Genomic DNA, 13331 nt, shown 5'->3' with positions numbered 1-13331 from the left:
AAAATCACGCGCTGTGGATTATTCTAGATAACGAGGAGAAAGTGGCTGGGACGGGTATGACGAGGGCGGAGAATGAAGAGTGGGTTATTCTGAAGCTAGTGCGAGATAATTGGCAGAGGAGATGTGCATAGAAGAGGGGAAGCTGGAGCGGGTTTCGGATTGCTGTGGAGATCTTGAAGTTGCTGGATGTTGAGTTTGTGGAAGGTCTGGTTGAGTCTTTGACTATTGCGGATGTGATGAAAGATGCTGCTGGGAAAAGATCAGTTGGGGATGGGGGTTGGAGTTGGGGATGGATATGAACATGAGGGTGTGAGGAGTATCGTGAAGAAGATGCAGGCTTCTCGACGACGTTGGCTTGAGGCAAAGCAGGATATCTCATACGCTATGGACGATTGTGGAGGGAAGACTATGAACAAGCTTCATCTCGGCTGGCAGAAGATGCGGATCATTATGACCAGTATACTCCTCCTGTAGATAGTCCTAATATGTCCTTGCTGGGTCTAACCAACCATTGGTCTTGATTTTTGGTCATTGTTTTATTGTACCATGGAGGAGGAAGAGAAGAGCATGTGGATGAAAAGACTCAATGGATCATGAAACATTAAAACTGTCAATATGATTTGAGCAACTCTGGCTCTGGGCAGACACTAGTCATAATAAGTCGAGAGTCTATGGGACAGCAATAAAGTATACCACTGCTAAATGAGTACCTGGTATATTATTTATCAACTTGGACCATATTGTGAACCTGAAACCTAATAGCCAAGCAAACGTATCATTTCGAGGTATAGGTTGTTATTTAGCCTCTTCTTCTACCATGAAAGGTGCTGAAGAAGCAATGTCTTTAGATACAAATCTGAAAGCTCATTGCAACATTAGCACTTGTCCTGAATAGAATATGACATTGCAAGAGGAAAGCGTGAAGTTCTAGATTTTGAATGAGAAAAAGGAAGAAAAAAATAAAATAAAAGAACCGTGGTCAGAGATAATGACTTGATGTTGGGTTTATAGTTATTTTACCCACTTGAGTTGAAATGACCAGGAACTGAAAAAGGATATAACGATGCAGGCTGCTTGGAAAAGAGGACATCTCCGGGTGCTTCACTGAAGGTTTGGACCTCTCTATAAACTGTTCCGTAGCACGGTGAAGAATGATCAGAAAATCCGTTGCATTTGCGAGCACGTTGCTAAGATATCGTATCCACATCGACCATGTTATACACTCCATGCATTAACTCATCCCATGTCATCCTGAGGAAGTCCATGCCTTTAATACCAGCACGAAAGCTCCCAACCTCGTCTCGCAATCGTCAATCTTAATACACGTCCCCAGATCCCAAGTTTTTACACTCTGTCTCTCTGTACCAACTCCACTTCCACCACCACCACCACCACCACTTATTTCCCAGCAATCTCCTTGGCCTTATCAAGCGCCGCCCTTGCCTCTTCCTCAACCTTGCCCACAGCACCCTTGACCCCACTCTCAGCCTTGAGCTTCAACTCCTCTTCTCTACCACCCCACTTGTTGTACTGCGCCCACCTGTAACCCTGCGTAAGCTGCGAGCCCTCGTTGATGAAGTGGCAGGCGAAGAGCAGGTAGTTCTTGGGAGAGACGGCCAAGGCGTAGCGCATGAAGGTTGCCGAGTAGATGATCAAAGCACCGGTCATGGTGCCGGAGATCCTGAGAGACGTTACGTTAGCTTTGGTCTTGTGCACAAGGGAGACAGAGGTATGTCGTTGGCCGGCGGGAAGTATTGAGATGGCGGGAAGGGAAAATTATCAGGACTTACAACTCTGGACTCTTCTGCGTGTCCATTACAGCTGCAATGGGGATACCGAAGTTCGAAACGGGACCCCAGAAATCTACTCATTGTCAGCTTTATAATTCTTCCTTTCAAGTCTCAACAGATACATGAACGCCGATAACAAAAGCTCCGGTATCGCAGGGGAAATATCGAGAGGAACGTACGCGTAGAGCAGAAATAGCTCAGCATAGGGCGAGAGCGAATCTTCGCATTGATACCGCGGAACCAGGATGCCATTGTGAGGTTGGGGAAGGTGAGAGGGTTGCTGGATTCTTGGAAAGTTCGGGTTTCCTTTTGATGGGAGTTGGTTTGATATTACCCACCTTTTTCCGAGATGAGTCACGTGCCATGTTTAAAGAGCGATTCATAAGCTTTCAGAATTAGAGCTTCATGTATGCCATTATAGACTAGGGGTGCAGGTCAAAGGGATCATAGATAGCAAATGGTAAGACAGGTCATGTTGCATGAGTTTGCATGGTAGTGCTGTCTATGCTACAATTTCTCAATTTTTGGTATGAAGCCAAACTCCCCTACAACGCCGTTACTCTGATTGGATTTTCTCTGCCCGTGTCATGCTTCATCAATCTTTCATGTTATATCCTGCATTGAATGAGAATTCTATCTTCTTGGAGGAGCAAACCCAGGAGGTGGGCCTTGTCCCGGGAAACCAGGTGGTGGGAAGCCTCCAGGAGGAAATCCTGGCGGCGCTATTCGAAATTGTTAGTAGTTGTTACAATTTTGAGACAAGAGAATGGTCTTCTTACCTCCTCTGCCAGCAAATGGGGGTGGCGCTCCAAAGCCTCCAAATGCGGGGGGTCCACCGATACCTGCCGCAGGTCCCTGAATGCAACATTAGCAACATATCGTAATAGCCAACATATGTGAACTTACTGCCAAGCCGACAGCAGCACCCCTTCCAGCTGGACGTGCGATACCAGCACCTGCCTGCAGAGTCGAAGAGATTCCACCTGGCGCACTGGCTCCGAGTCGCGCAGCGGGGTCGGCTGGTGGGGGTGATTCGACGGACAGGGAAATGATATGGGCGCCTCGGACAATGGTGAGACCTAATGTACGCTTCTCTTCGGATTCGACGAGGGCTGCTGAGCTGCTGCTTGCGCCTGGAGCCGCACTAGACTTCGCGGCCTTGCGCTTGACGCGTCTGAACTCTTCGGTGTCTGCGAGAACGAGGTTCATGTGCTATTCCAGATGTTAGCAAGTACATATTGCAGCGTCTCCGAAAATTGCATGCCTTGTCGAAAGCCAACATCTGTCCAACCATCTGGCGTCCATCGTTCATCGTGACCCTCATCCGGTAGTTGATCTAAACTCCACATCAGCCACAAATCCATGTCGCGAGAGCGCAAAAGAGCTTCAGGAGCCATCGCAAAGGGTATAACGTACGAGTCCGGCCTGTAAAGAGAGCAGAAGTCAGCCTATAATGTCAACCAAGAGCTTGCGAAGATGGGCGCGAGGAGCGAGACTCACCATCTTTCCTTGCTTGTTTGCCATGATGGACGAGATGCACGAATTCACGGCGTCTCTTGAAGGTTTTCAAAGAATGGGTATTGAAGTTCTGGGACTTCAAATAACTCGTCGGCTCTGGCAAGCTTATGAGTATGGATTTGATGTTGTTTCGATATATCGAGGCTCAAGTCAAGCTCCAAAATTGTTCGTCTACGCTAACGCCAATTAAAGTTTAGCGCGAAAGTCGCTATCGCACACTCATATTTTCGAATAATCCAACCGCGCGAACTTTGAGATTTCTATCAACGACTATTTTCACGCCGACGACAGACGACCAACAGCAAAAATGGCCGAAGGAAAGAGCGCCAATCCCATGAAGGAGCTTCGCATCCAGAAGATCGTCCTCAACATTTCCGTTGGAGAATCTGGTGACAGACTTACTCGTGCGGCCAAGGTGTTGGAGCAACTGAGTGGTCAAACTCCCGTCTACAGTACGATGACCACCCTTTGAATGCGAATCCCCTCAGGAGGCTTTTGTCTAACAGCATCTTCACAGGCAAGGCTAGATACACCGTCCGTACCTTCGGTATCCGTCGTAACGAGAAGATCTCCGTCCACGTCACCGTTCGCGGCCCAAAGGCTGAGGAAATCTTGGAGCGTGGATTGAAGGTCAAGGAATATGAACTCCGCAAGCGCAACTTCTCTGAGACTGGCAACTTCGGCTTCGGTATCAGCGAACACATCGATCTCGGTATCAAGTACGACCCGGCGATTGGTATCTACGGAATGGACTTCTACGCATGCATGTGAGTATAACGGATATTAGCATACAGTGGATGAGCACTGACAAGTAATAGGACCCGACCTGGTGAGCGTGTTGCCAAGCGTCGCCGATGCAAGACCTCCATTGGTTCCGCCCACAAGATCAAGCGTGATGAGACCGTCAAGTGGTTCAAGAACCGTTTCGAGGTAAGAACGGCTGTTTTATACGTCGAGTTCTTTTGCTAATAATCTCAATAGGGCATTGTCCGATAAATTCTCTACGGTGTTCGTCAGCATGGGAAAAGGAGTAAATGGCATGACACTGGCATCATTGGTTGTACCTTACTGCATCTACGGATCAGATCACAATGCATAGTGCACCAAACTGTCCAGCGATTCATTTGAATCTGCTACGGCCTAAGAGACCGACCGGCTTGCCGGCTTTTGCAATAGTTGTACTGATTGTGAATATTTATTAAATGAAATCATGGACCGTCTTTCCCCATTTATTCTCCATTATATGTACGCCGGAACCATGCCAAAGTGGCAGTGGAATGCAAACCAGTCCTTCTATACCCAGTTCCCTCTACAATACACAAACCTCTCCCCACACCCCATCTCTACTTTGTGCTACCCGTTCCATTCATAAGATTGTTGACCATCTTTCCCACCACAGAAGGCTACACTATCAGCTATGTCTGCTAGCTCGTGGAACAACGACCTACTTCTTGTCTCTGATCACTTATCGAATCCTTGAACTTCGCGCTCCCAACACCCTGATGTGCGCTCGCGCTCGCGTCCGCCTGCTCCTGGGATCCCAATTTCGACGCCGAACCTGGCGTGTGGTGGACGGAAGCACCTGCTCGACTGTAGGCAGCCTCGATGCTCTTGACGCCAGGCGTCGTTCCAGAGATCAAATCCCCGAGGTTGCTTGAGGTGGTCTTGTCCTGGGAAGACATAGTTGTTGGTTGTTGGTTGGGGTGTTTCTGGTCTTTTCTCTGCTTGTTTTCCTTCGTCTTTATGAAATAAATTTATGAGTGGAAGAATTGTGTGATGAATATTAAGTTACTGTTGAAGTATTGACTCATTGAATGGTCTGTCCTGTCTCTTTTACATAATCATCTCAGAGCTCTCCTAATGGAAGCGTCATCCCCCCTGTTGTAGGGTCTAAAAATATGCACTAGAGCTAGAGCTTTCTGATTGCTGTGCGATGATGCGGTCTCCCAGGCAGAGCTGCGTTGCAGAGGCAGTCGCTGTAGTGTGAGGTAGGTGTAAGTAGGCGAGTGAGTGTCCATCGGAAGGGAAGGGAGAGAGAGTCGGTACCGAATCCGGACTAGGACCAACTATAAACCCCGCCCCCCCCCCCCCCTCGGATTCCTTTGATGTTTCACGGTTTCTCAACCCTTTGAATCGCCGATAATGATAATGCATCGTTGCAAGCTCACTTTGTGTTTCCACATGAGACTTCAAAATCTTCTACCAGTCATCCCTTATGGTAGTCAATCTTTAATCGTCAAGGAAGGGACGGGTGGGTGTGGACACAGATTAAAAGTAGTTAGAATAGTTTTATTTTCCCCGTAATACAATTCAATTGATACACAGCCATCCATGCATGTCATCATAACACCGACGATAAAACGCCCTCAACACCAGCCTTTCATTTCACGCTTCAACGCCAAGACCTCGTCTCAATACCATTATGCACAATTTTGACTTATCTCCCCATCCCCTTCCCGTCCCAATTCCCAATTCCCAATTCACTTCGGCGGCGAAGAACCCGTTGTAAAACTACCACAATTCAATCAGCCATCCATATCATCACACATATCTATAGCAATGCCATCCAAGAAAACTCACTCGCTCCACATCTTGCCAAGAAACCCAGTCGCCGGCTTCATATCACTGAATGACTGCTTGCGAGCATTGGCTGCAGCATCAGTGCTGTTGCGCTTTTGGTTGACGAGGCCTGAGAAGAGGGTGTTTTGGCTTCCGGTGGAAGGCTGTATGGGTAGGTCAGCAAGGAAACTTGAATGGGCGATTGAGAAGTGTGGGAATGGGTACTAACACGACGGTTGGTGGCAGAGGTATAGTCTCCTCCGACATTGTTTGCAGGTGTGCTGGTAGTTCCTGTACCTCCACGGCTCACGGCGGATGCTGAACTTCCTTGAGTTGCCATTTCGATGTATGCGTGTGATAGATAGATTGATTGATTGATGAAGTCAAAGTTGAAGGAAAGGTATAGGAATTGTGTAAAGAGTAGGATTAGGAGTTTTACATCAATGAGGTTCTTTAAAGCAGAAAAAGGTAAAATCAGAGGAATGTCCCAGAGACCTTATACACATCCGTCGCTCCAAAGTATTGGTCATGATCTCATCAACCTTCCACCTCCCATTGAACTTTCCATCCCAAAATTCCCCGCGCAAATGGCCTGACTCTTCATCCATCCCCAACCAATCAGAAAGGCTCAATGTGAAAGAAGCCTTTGATCAAAGCTACCATTCCATTCTACCCCCAGACGAGTACTGTATTGTGACCCTTGTACACATATGTCCCCTGCTCCACCCGTCGAATCAGATCGCCGGGAAATATCATGACGCTGCGCTGTCGACCTGTCCTGCCGCTAGCCTCTCCACTTTTAGTGGGGCGATCTCCCGATCTACCTAAAGAGTCAAGACTTCACTTACTCCTACTAGTACCTTAGTAAAATGGGCTTTCCTTTCATTCTTCACTTTTACACGTACTCGACATCAAAGTTATACCTAAAGATAAAGTGAAAGATATAACCAAATAAATACACAGGAAGAGGAATAAAAGCCATAAAAGCTAAATGGGTCACGTGCCAACCTCTTTAGGTCACTCCAAAAACTTTGTTGCACATCGTAAATCAACACCCTCATTCCGCGCGCGCCCCTTGCGCTCACTAGATGCTCGGAAATCCGGCCAAGCTCCGCATCAAACTTCAAAAATTGGGCCCCTGTGTAACTCTCGTAATTTCTCGTAATCCCAGTCTTCCTGAATTCCGATTTTCTTATACTTTCTTGCACTTCTTCGCGTTAATTTTCAAGTCCTCGCAATGTCGGGAAAGTCAGCAAGGCCTTACTACCACGCCAAGAGTAGGAGAAGAAGCACATAAGTCAGTAAGTATGAGCAAAGGATCTTAAGTCATAAAGCGTCTACAGAGTTCCCTCTTAGCCATCAATATTCTTTTCACAGCATCTACACTTGCCCTCGTACCAAGGATACTTGCCCGTCAGTTTGCCCATCGCTCCAAAAGTTCCATGTCCTCGAGGACTCCGCAATACAATCAATCTACTTTGACTCTCCAGGCTTGCCAATCTTACAGATGAGGTCTGCACCTCCCACCGAGTCACCCTCCTTGATCTGGATGCCACCTATTTTACCAGCATGCGGTGCTGAGATGACCATTTCCTATTAATTGTTAGTAAAAATTCAGTAGCCAGAGTCGAAGCATGTGACCTACCATCTTCATAGCACTGAGCACAGCAATAGGATCACCCTTCTTAACCTCACTACCTTCGTGAACACGGATCTCAACAACAACACCCGACATCGGAGCTCCAACTTGGCTCGAATCTCCAGGATCAGCCTTTGGTCGGGCCGTATTCTCTACAGCAGCCTTGTTGTCATCAACAGTCACTTGTCGAACCTCACCTAAACATGCATCAGCAAAGTTCGGGATTCTGAAATCATGATACTTACCATTTACTTCGTAGAAGACCTCACGTTGACCAGTAGTATCGGACAAAGGACCAACAGCGAGAAGCTTCAGTATCAAGACCTTGCCCTTCTCGAGCTCGACGTGGAACTCCTCTCCAATCTCCGGAGCCGACAAGAAATATCTTGTAGGAAGGACGCTTAGATCGCCATATTTCGCAATGAATTTCCGGTAATCCTCAAAGACCTTAGGGTACATAGCATAACTTGCAACATCGCACTCAGTGACAGTACCCCAGTTGGTATGGATGTCCTTCTTAATCTTCTGGAGGTCAAGAGGCTCTAGAGTCAAGCCAGGTCGCTTTTCGAGCTTGCGTCTGCCACGAAGAGCGTTAGTACGGAGAGGTTCTGGGAAACCTCCGTACGGTTGACCCATGAGACCCTCGAAGAATTCAAGGACGGATCCTGGGAAGTCAAGCTCTCCAGCTCTCTTCTGTACAGAGTCGAAGTCCAGCTTGTTGGAGACCATGAACTGAGCCAAGTCACCAACGACTTTCGAAGTAGGTGTAACCTTGACGATATCACCAAGCAAGTCGTTGGCCTGCTCGTAGGCCTTCTTGGTCTCTGCCCACTGCGCACCAAGACCTAGCTGAGAAGCTTGGAACATCATGTTGGTCAGTTGGCCACCTGGTATCTCATGTTCGTAGACTTCTGGGTCGGGTCCACTTAACGGGGGCGTTAGTTATTTCATTCAAGAGTGTTTGGGAGTAGAGGAAGAATAAGTTTCGTTTAGGGAGGGGTGCAAGGAGTTGGAGTGCGTGAGATAAAACATGATGGGAAGGGGGAATGTAATCTGAAAGAATGTTGTACTTACGTAAGACCAGATTCAAATGGAGAGTACAGAAGACGGAGCTGAGCCCAGTATGAATCAATCGCACGGACATGGTGGACATTCAGGCCTGGGTCAAGATCGCTGCCCTCAAGAGACGCGAGGACGGCACCAACACTAGGCTGAGATGTCATCCCGGACAAGGAGTCAGTAGCGGTATCCACGGCATCAGCACCAGCGTTGGCACATGCAACCATTGATGCCACACCGGTACCAGCCGAATCGTGGGTGTGGACGTGAATTGGAAGATCAGGGTACTTCTTGCGGATAGATCCAATCAAAAGCGTAGCGGCCTTTGGCTTCAGCACACCTGCCATGTCCTTGATTCCGAGAACATGGATCTTGAGATCAACAAGTTTGTCGACCAAGCTCAAGTAATACTCTAGGTTATACTTTTTCTTTGGGTTCAACACTACGAAGAAATTAGTAGCGCTTCATCTGCAGAGATTGAGAGCTGAGAAGAGGGATAAAGCACTCATCGGGAGTAGTAGATTAAAGAGGGATGGGAAAAAAAGGGTTGCTCACTGTCTCCAGAATAGCACACAGTACCCTCAACAACGCCACCGGCTTTGTGAACAGCCTTAATACCAACCTCGAGTTGGTCAATATCATTTAGAGCATCAAAGACTCGGAAAATATCAACACCGTGCTTCTTTGCTTGCTCACAGAAGTGGTAGATGGCGTTATCTGGGAGAGAAGAGTACGCAACACCATTTGCACCACGCAAAAGCATCTGGAAAGGAATGTTGGGAATGAGCTTGCGCATCTTTCGCAGTCTGTCCCAAGGATCCTCGTAGAGAAATCGCATGGCAACATCGAAAGTAGCACCACCCCAACATTCAAGACTGTACAGGTTGCTATAAGCATGACTGGTTTCCTTAGCAATGTTCAGAAGATCAACAGTTCGCACACGAGTAGCCAGTAATGACTGATGTGCATCACGCCAGGTTGTGTCCATGAGAAGACATCCCTTGTTCTTTCGGACGGCCTGAGCAAATGCTTCTGGGCCTTTCTCAACAAGGATGTTTCTCCAACCCTTCTTACAAGGCTCGGAAATATCTAACGGCTTTCCATCCTCCCTCAGGAGCTCTGGCATAATGATGTCGCCCTTGAATTTGGGCTCGCCAATCTGGCCCTTGATACTGCTGCCATTGACAGCCATATCTCCGAGGTATGCCAGAAGCTTTTGAGCACGGTTCTGGCTGCCAACGAGGTCAAAGAGCTCAGGGGTATCATCAATAAAGGTAGTCCAGCAGTTACCTTCAATGAAGGTTGGGTGAGTAAGCAGTGTTGCCAAAAAGGGTATGTTTGTCTTGACACCGCGGATACGGAATTCGACTAGAGCTCGAATCATCTTTCGGCGAGCAATTTCATATGTGGAACCATGGCAAGTACATTTCACCAACATACTGTCATAATGGGCTTCAAATCTGTTAGCAAGTATAGCAATAAATAAAACAACAATCAGACGTTGAAGCGGTAGGATAATGAGTCCAAAAGGATCCAAGAAAATCCAGTATAGTCAGGTTAGAGCTATAAGCTCGACCGGCATCCGCAGCAGCTTGCTTGTGCTTCTGCGGCGTAACGAAGGTATGGGGATTGGGGAAGGAGAAAGGAGCTACTTACGAGTAATGATTGCACCAGCAAATCCATTGCCACCATCCAAACGGACACCATTTCCACCAGCTGATCGATAGACTTCAATCTTCCCCGTATCTGGCGAGAATTGCTTGGCCGGATCTTCTGTTGTAATACGGCATTGGATTGCGAAGCCTCTGGTCGAAATTCGATCCTGTGTAAGGCCAAGCTGAGCCAAGGTTGCACCTGCTGCGATTTGAATCTGGGCCGCGATAATATCGATCCCTGTGATTTCTTCGGTGATCGTGTGTTCGACTTGGATACGAGGGTTAATCTCAATGAAGTAATATCGGTTCTTCTGGTCAACCAAGAATTCTGCAGTGCCCGCATTGCGGTAGTTGACCGACTTGGCAAGCTTCACGGCATCCGCAAGGAGGGCATCTCTGACCTCAGCCGGGAGATCCTTCGCGGGTGCTAATTCGACGACTTTTTGATGTCTTCGTTGAACTGAGCAGTCACGCTCATACAAATGAACAATGTTTCCTTGGTTGTCTCCAAGAAGCTGGACCTCGATGTGCTTGGGTTTGTCAAGGAAACGTTCCACAAAGACTGTGCCATTCCCGAAGGCGGACTTAGCCTCAGATGTAGCACGGTTGAAGGAGTCCTCCAAGCTTTCTTGTTCTCGGACAACACGCATCCCACGTCCGCCACCTCCGTAAGCTGCCTTGATGATGATTGGGAAGCCGTATTCGTCCGTGAAGTGCTTGACATCCTCAAACTTGTCCACAGCTCCCTCGGTACCTGGTACAACTGGCACGCCTGCCTTTATAGCCAAAGTTCTGGCAGACACCTTGTCACCAAGAGCATCGATGACTTCTGGAGAAGGACCGACAAACTGTGATGGGGCTCAATTAGCTTTTTGGTAAACAAATATATGGAATATAGACATACGATCAAGCCAGCCTTCTCCACATTTCTACCAAATTCTGCATTCTCGGAGAGGAATCCATAGCCTGTGAAAATAATTAGATAGCGTCATCGCAATTGTATGCACCTGCCATACCGGGGTGAATCATTTGGACTCCATGCTCTAGAGCAATCTTGATGATTTCGTCTCCAGCCAAGTATGCTCCAACAGGTGTATATTGACCGCGCTTTCCGATAACGTAGGCTTCATCGGCTTCTGCAAAAACAATAGCGATTAGTATATTTATCATCTGGAGATTATGGGAATTTCTTACTCTGCCTGTGCATGCTAAGTCGGTCTTCATAACTGCCAAACTGTCAATGCCGAACAAGAAGAGCCCCTCGCAAGATTTACCTGAATACTGCGACCGTTTGGAGTGAAAGTTCGTGTGCCTATTTTTCAGATCAGTATCCAGCAAAAGTAACTACTGCAAGGCTCGCTCGTAGGATAGACTCACAGTACGGAAAATCTACAATTATCGAACACAAGGTTAGCAAGCTTCATTTAGTAGCACCCTACCCCGCCTAATTGAGTACATACACGAATAGCTACACAACGTCAGTTAGCCTCACATGATCGCACAGCAGCAGCATGTAGGGATTGAATTGGTCACTTACGAATTTCTCCTCGATTGGCGACTGCAAGCCGCAAGATTAGCATTTGCCCTGGTCAATTGGCTCCAAGGCTGCGATTTGAAGCACTTACCGAGGATCTTCTTCAATTGCATGATACTGGAATTGGCCCGAATGCGATGGACGGTCTGCGGGTGCTTGAGGTCGGAACCCTCCTCAAAGACCTCGCTGTAGGCGCCATTGGGATCATGCTGGTCGGCCATATTGCGTTGCTGGTTCTGTAGGTGCAGTGGGATGCGTTTGGTGAGGAAGGAGGGAAGAAGTTGAACACAGACAGCTCTGATAACCGACTGTTGATCAAGCTGGCGGGCGGGATAAAACCCGAGCTACCGTCAATAGCGGGAATTACAGGGCTGGGCAGGTATGGAGAACAGGGACAAGCTGCAGCTGTAGAGGGGAGAGATAAAGATGCTGATAGGATAGGATAGGATATAGGATAAGATGCAGCAATGTTCGATTCGATTAAGAGGCGCGGGTGTAGGGTTGTGGGTGCAGGTTTGCGGCCCGTCGAATGATATTTATTGTTGAAGGACGAAGGGAGGGAGGGGTAGGTAGCTGCGAGTCGCTAATATACCAATGTCTGGAAAACGAGCAGGAGCGAATGTTGGCTGGTCAGGCACAGAGGGCGGGGAGGGAAAGGAAAGAGCAGAAGCTCTGGAAGAAGTTTTCTCTCGGGGCCAGGTGGTGATGGTGTTGGTGATGACTCCCTTCACACAGTATCTAGATATCTTAGGTTTTCTTTTTGCTGGGGCGGGGCGAGACGAGGGGGAGCTTGGGCATCGCATCGGCGTCGTAGTGGGGTTTTAATACCCATAGCGTAAACATTCTCGGGCCAATAGAAAAAGCTGTGATATGCTATGCTAAATCATAATGAAGCGAATTTACTCCGAGATCTCGGTGCGTAGATACTTTTAGTCTTTCAGCCGCGACTTCTACAGTAGACATTATGTAGATACCTTGGTAGATACGAGATAGTAGGACAGGCCCACGGCATTCACAGTTGCACTGTAGGTACTGTAGGTACTGCATACCCAGCAATTGACACCGCTCTTTCAAGTCATTGCCGCGCATAGAGCGAAAGCTAGACTTAGGTATGCACACTAGGTAATTACCTAGGTAGGTAGGTAGGTATGAAGTACGTCTAAAACTATCATGTCCATGTCTACACGCGGGTTTCTCATGCCATGTAATAATGTACCTAGGTAATGCCCATGTCAGTCAGTATCAACAAGGCCCACATAAAAACCCCTAGTACAGCATCTTGCACATGAGCCGAGAACAACCTCGTTTTTTCGGTCAAGAGGCAGCGACTCTCCGATCTCGGCTTTTCTTCCTCGCGCAAGGCTGAATAATGACGAGCGAAGGCTGGACAGAAAAAGCGGCACCGGTTTCTAACGTTCCAAGACAAGTGGCACATTAAAAAGGAGTGATAGTGAGTGCTGCTGTACGGTCCGTTACACCGGCTGTAGCCGATCGAAAGAAACACACGACACGCTAAGGTAAGTTACTATTGGCGTTGTCGAGACTCTTCCTCGTCGGACAGTGGCAGGATCTTTCGA

At 47.9% G+C, this 13331-nt stretch overlaps 6 protein-coding genes across 6 annotated transcripts; 1 reads left to right on the top strand and 5 right to left on the bottom strand.

The window, feature by feature from the left end:
• Positions 1–1398: 1398 nt before the first annotated feature.
• MPC1 (Mitochondrial pyruvate carrier) lies at positions 1399–2042 on the bottom strand (the record flags this gene model as incomplete). Its single annotated transcript, XM_031150099.1, has 3 exons — positions 1399–1681; positions 1791–1863; positions 1970–2042. 3 exons carry the CDS (start codon positions 2040–2042, stop codon positions 1399–1401), a joined length of 429 nt encoding a protein of 142 aa, XP_031003791.1.
• Positions 2043–2423: 381 nt separating this feature from the next.
• On the bottom strand, positions 2424–3314 carry smb1 (Small nuclear ribonucleoprotein-associated protein B; the record flags this gene model as incomplete). Its single annotated transcript, XM_031150098.1, has 5 exons — positions 2424–2512; positions 2570–2645; positions 2697–3002; positions 3071–3238; positions 3291–3314. 5 exons carry the CDS (start codon positions 3312–3314, stop codon positions 2424–2426), a joined length of 663 nt encoding a protein of 220 aa, XP_031003790.1.
• A 301-nt stretch (positions 3315–3615) lies between these two features.
• Positions 3616–4304, top strand: rpl-11 (60S ribosomal protein; the record flags this gene model as incomplete). Its single annotated transcript, XM_031150097.1, has 4 exons — positions 3616–3760; positions 3826–4075; positions 4127–4238; positions 4290–4304. 4 exons carry the CDS (start codon positions 3616–3618, stop codon positions 4302–4304), a joined length of 522 nt encoding a protein of 173 aa, XP_031003793.1.
• A 347-nt stretch (positions 4305–4651) lies between these two features.
• Positions 4652–5047, bottom strand: LHYA1_G005146 (uncharacterized protein; the record flags this gene model as incomplete). The annotated part of the gene is made up of 2 exons (XM_031150096.1): positions 4652–4711; positions 4757–5047. Coding segments are annotated over 2 exons (351 nt in total), but the record flags the coding sequence as incomplete, so codon positions are not given.
• Positions 5048–5788: 741 nt separating this feature from the next.
• Positions 5789–6207, bottom strand: con-8 (Conidiation-specific protein; the record flags this gene model as incomplete). Its single annotated transcript, XM_031150095.1, has 3 exons — positions 5789–5819; positions 5889–6031; positions 6097–6207. The coding sequence occupies 3 exons, from the start codon at positions 6205–6207 to the stop codon at positions 5789–5791; spliced, it is 285 nt and encodes a 94-aa protein (XP_031003795.1).
• Positions 6208–7340: 1133 nt separating this feature from the next.
• pyc (Pyruvate carboxylase) lies at positions 7341–11975 on the bottom strand (the record flags this gene model as incomplete). Its single annotated transcript, XM_031150094.1, has 14 exons — positions 7341–7460; positions 7513–7703; positions 7752–8431; positions 8581–9007; positions 9121–10017; positions 10222–11068; positions 11125–11186; positions 11237–11356; positions 11415–11446; positions 11495–11532; positions 11598–11609; positions 11681–11688; positions 11758–11778; positions 11846–11975. The coding sequence occupies 14 exons, from the start codon at positions 11973–11975 to the stop codon at positions 7341–7343; spliced, it is 3585 nt and encodes a 1194-aa protein (XP_031003794.1).
• Positions 11976–13331: the final 1356 nt, after the last annotated feature.

This window comes from Lachnellula hyalina, assembly GCF_007821495.1.
Source record: "Lachnellula hyalina strain CBS 185.66 chromosome Unknown contig00110, whole genome shotgun sequence".
NCBI lineage: Eukaryota > Fungi > Ascomycota > Leotiomycetes > Helotiales > Lachnaceae > Lachnellula > Lachnellula hyalina.
The sequence above is the reverse complement of the archived record's forward strand: the minus strand, read 5'-3'. Positions and strand labels throughout refer to the sequence as shown.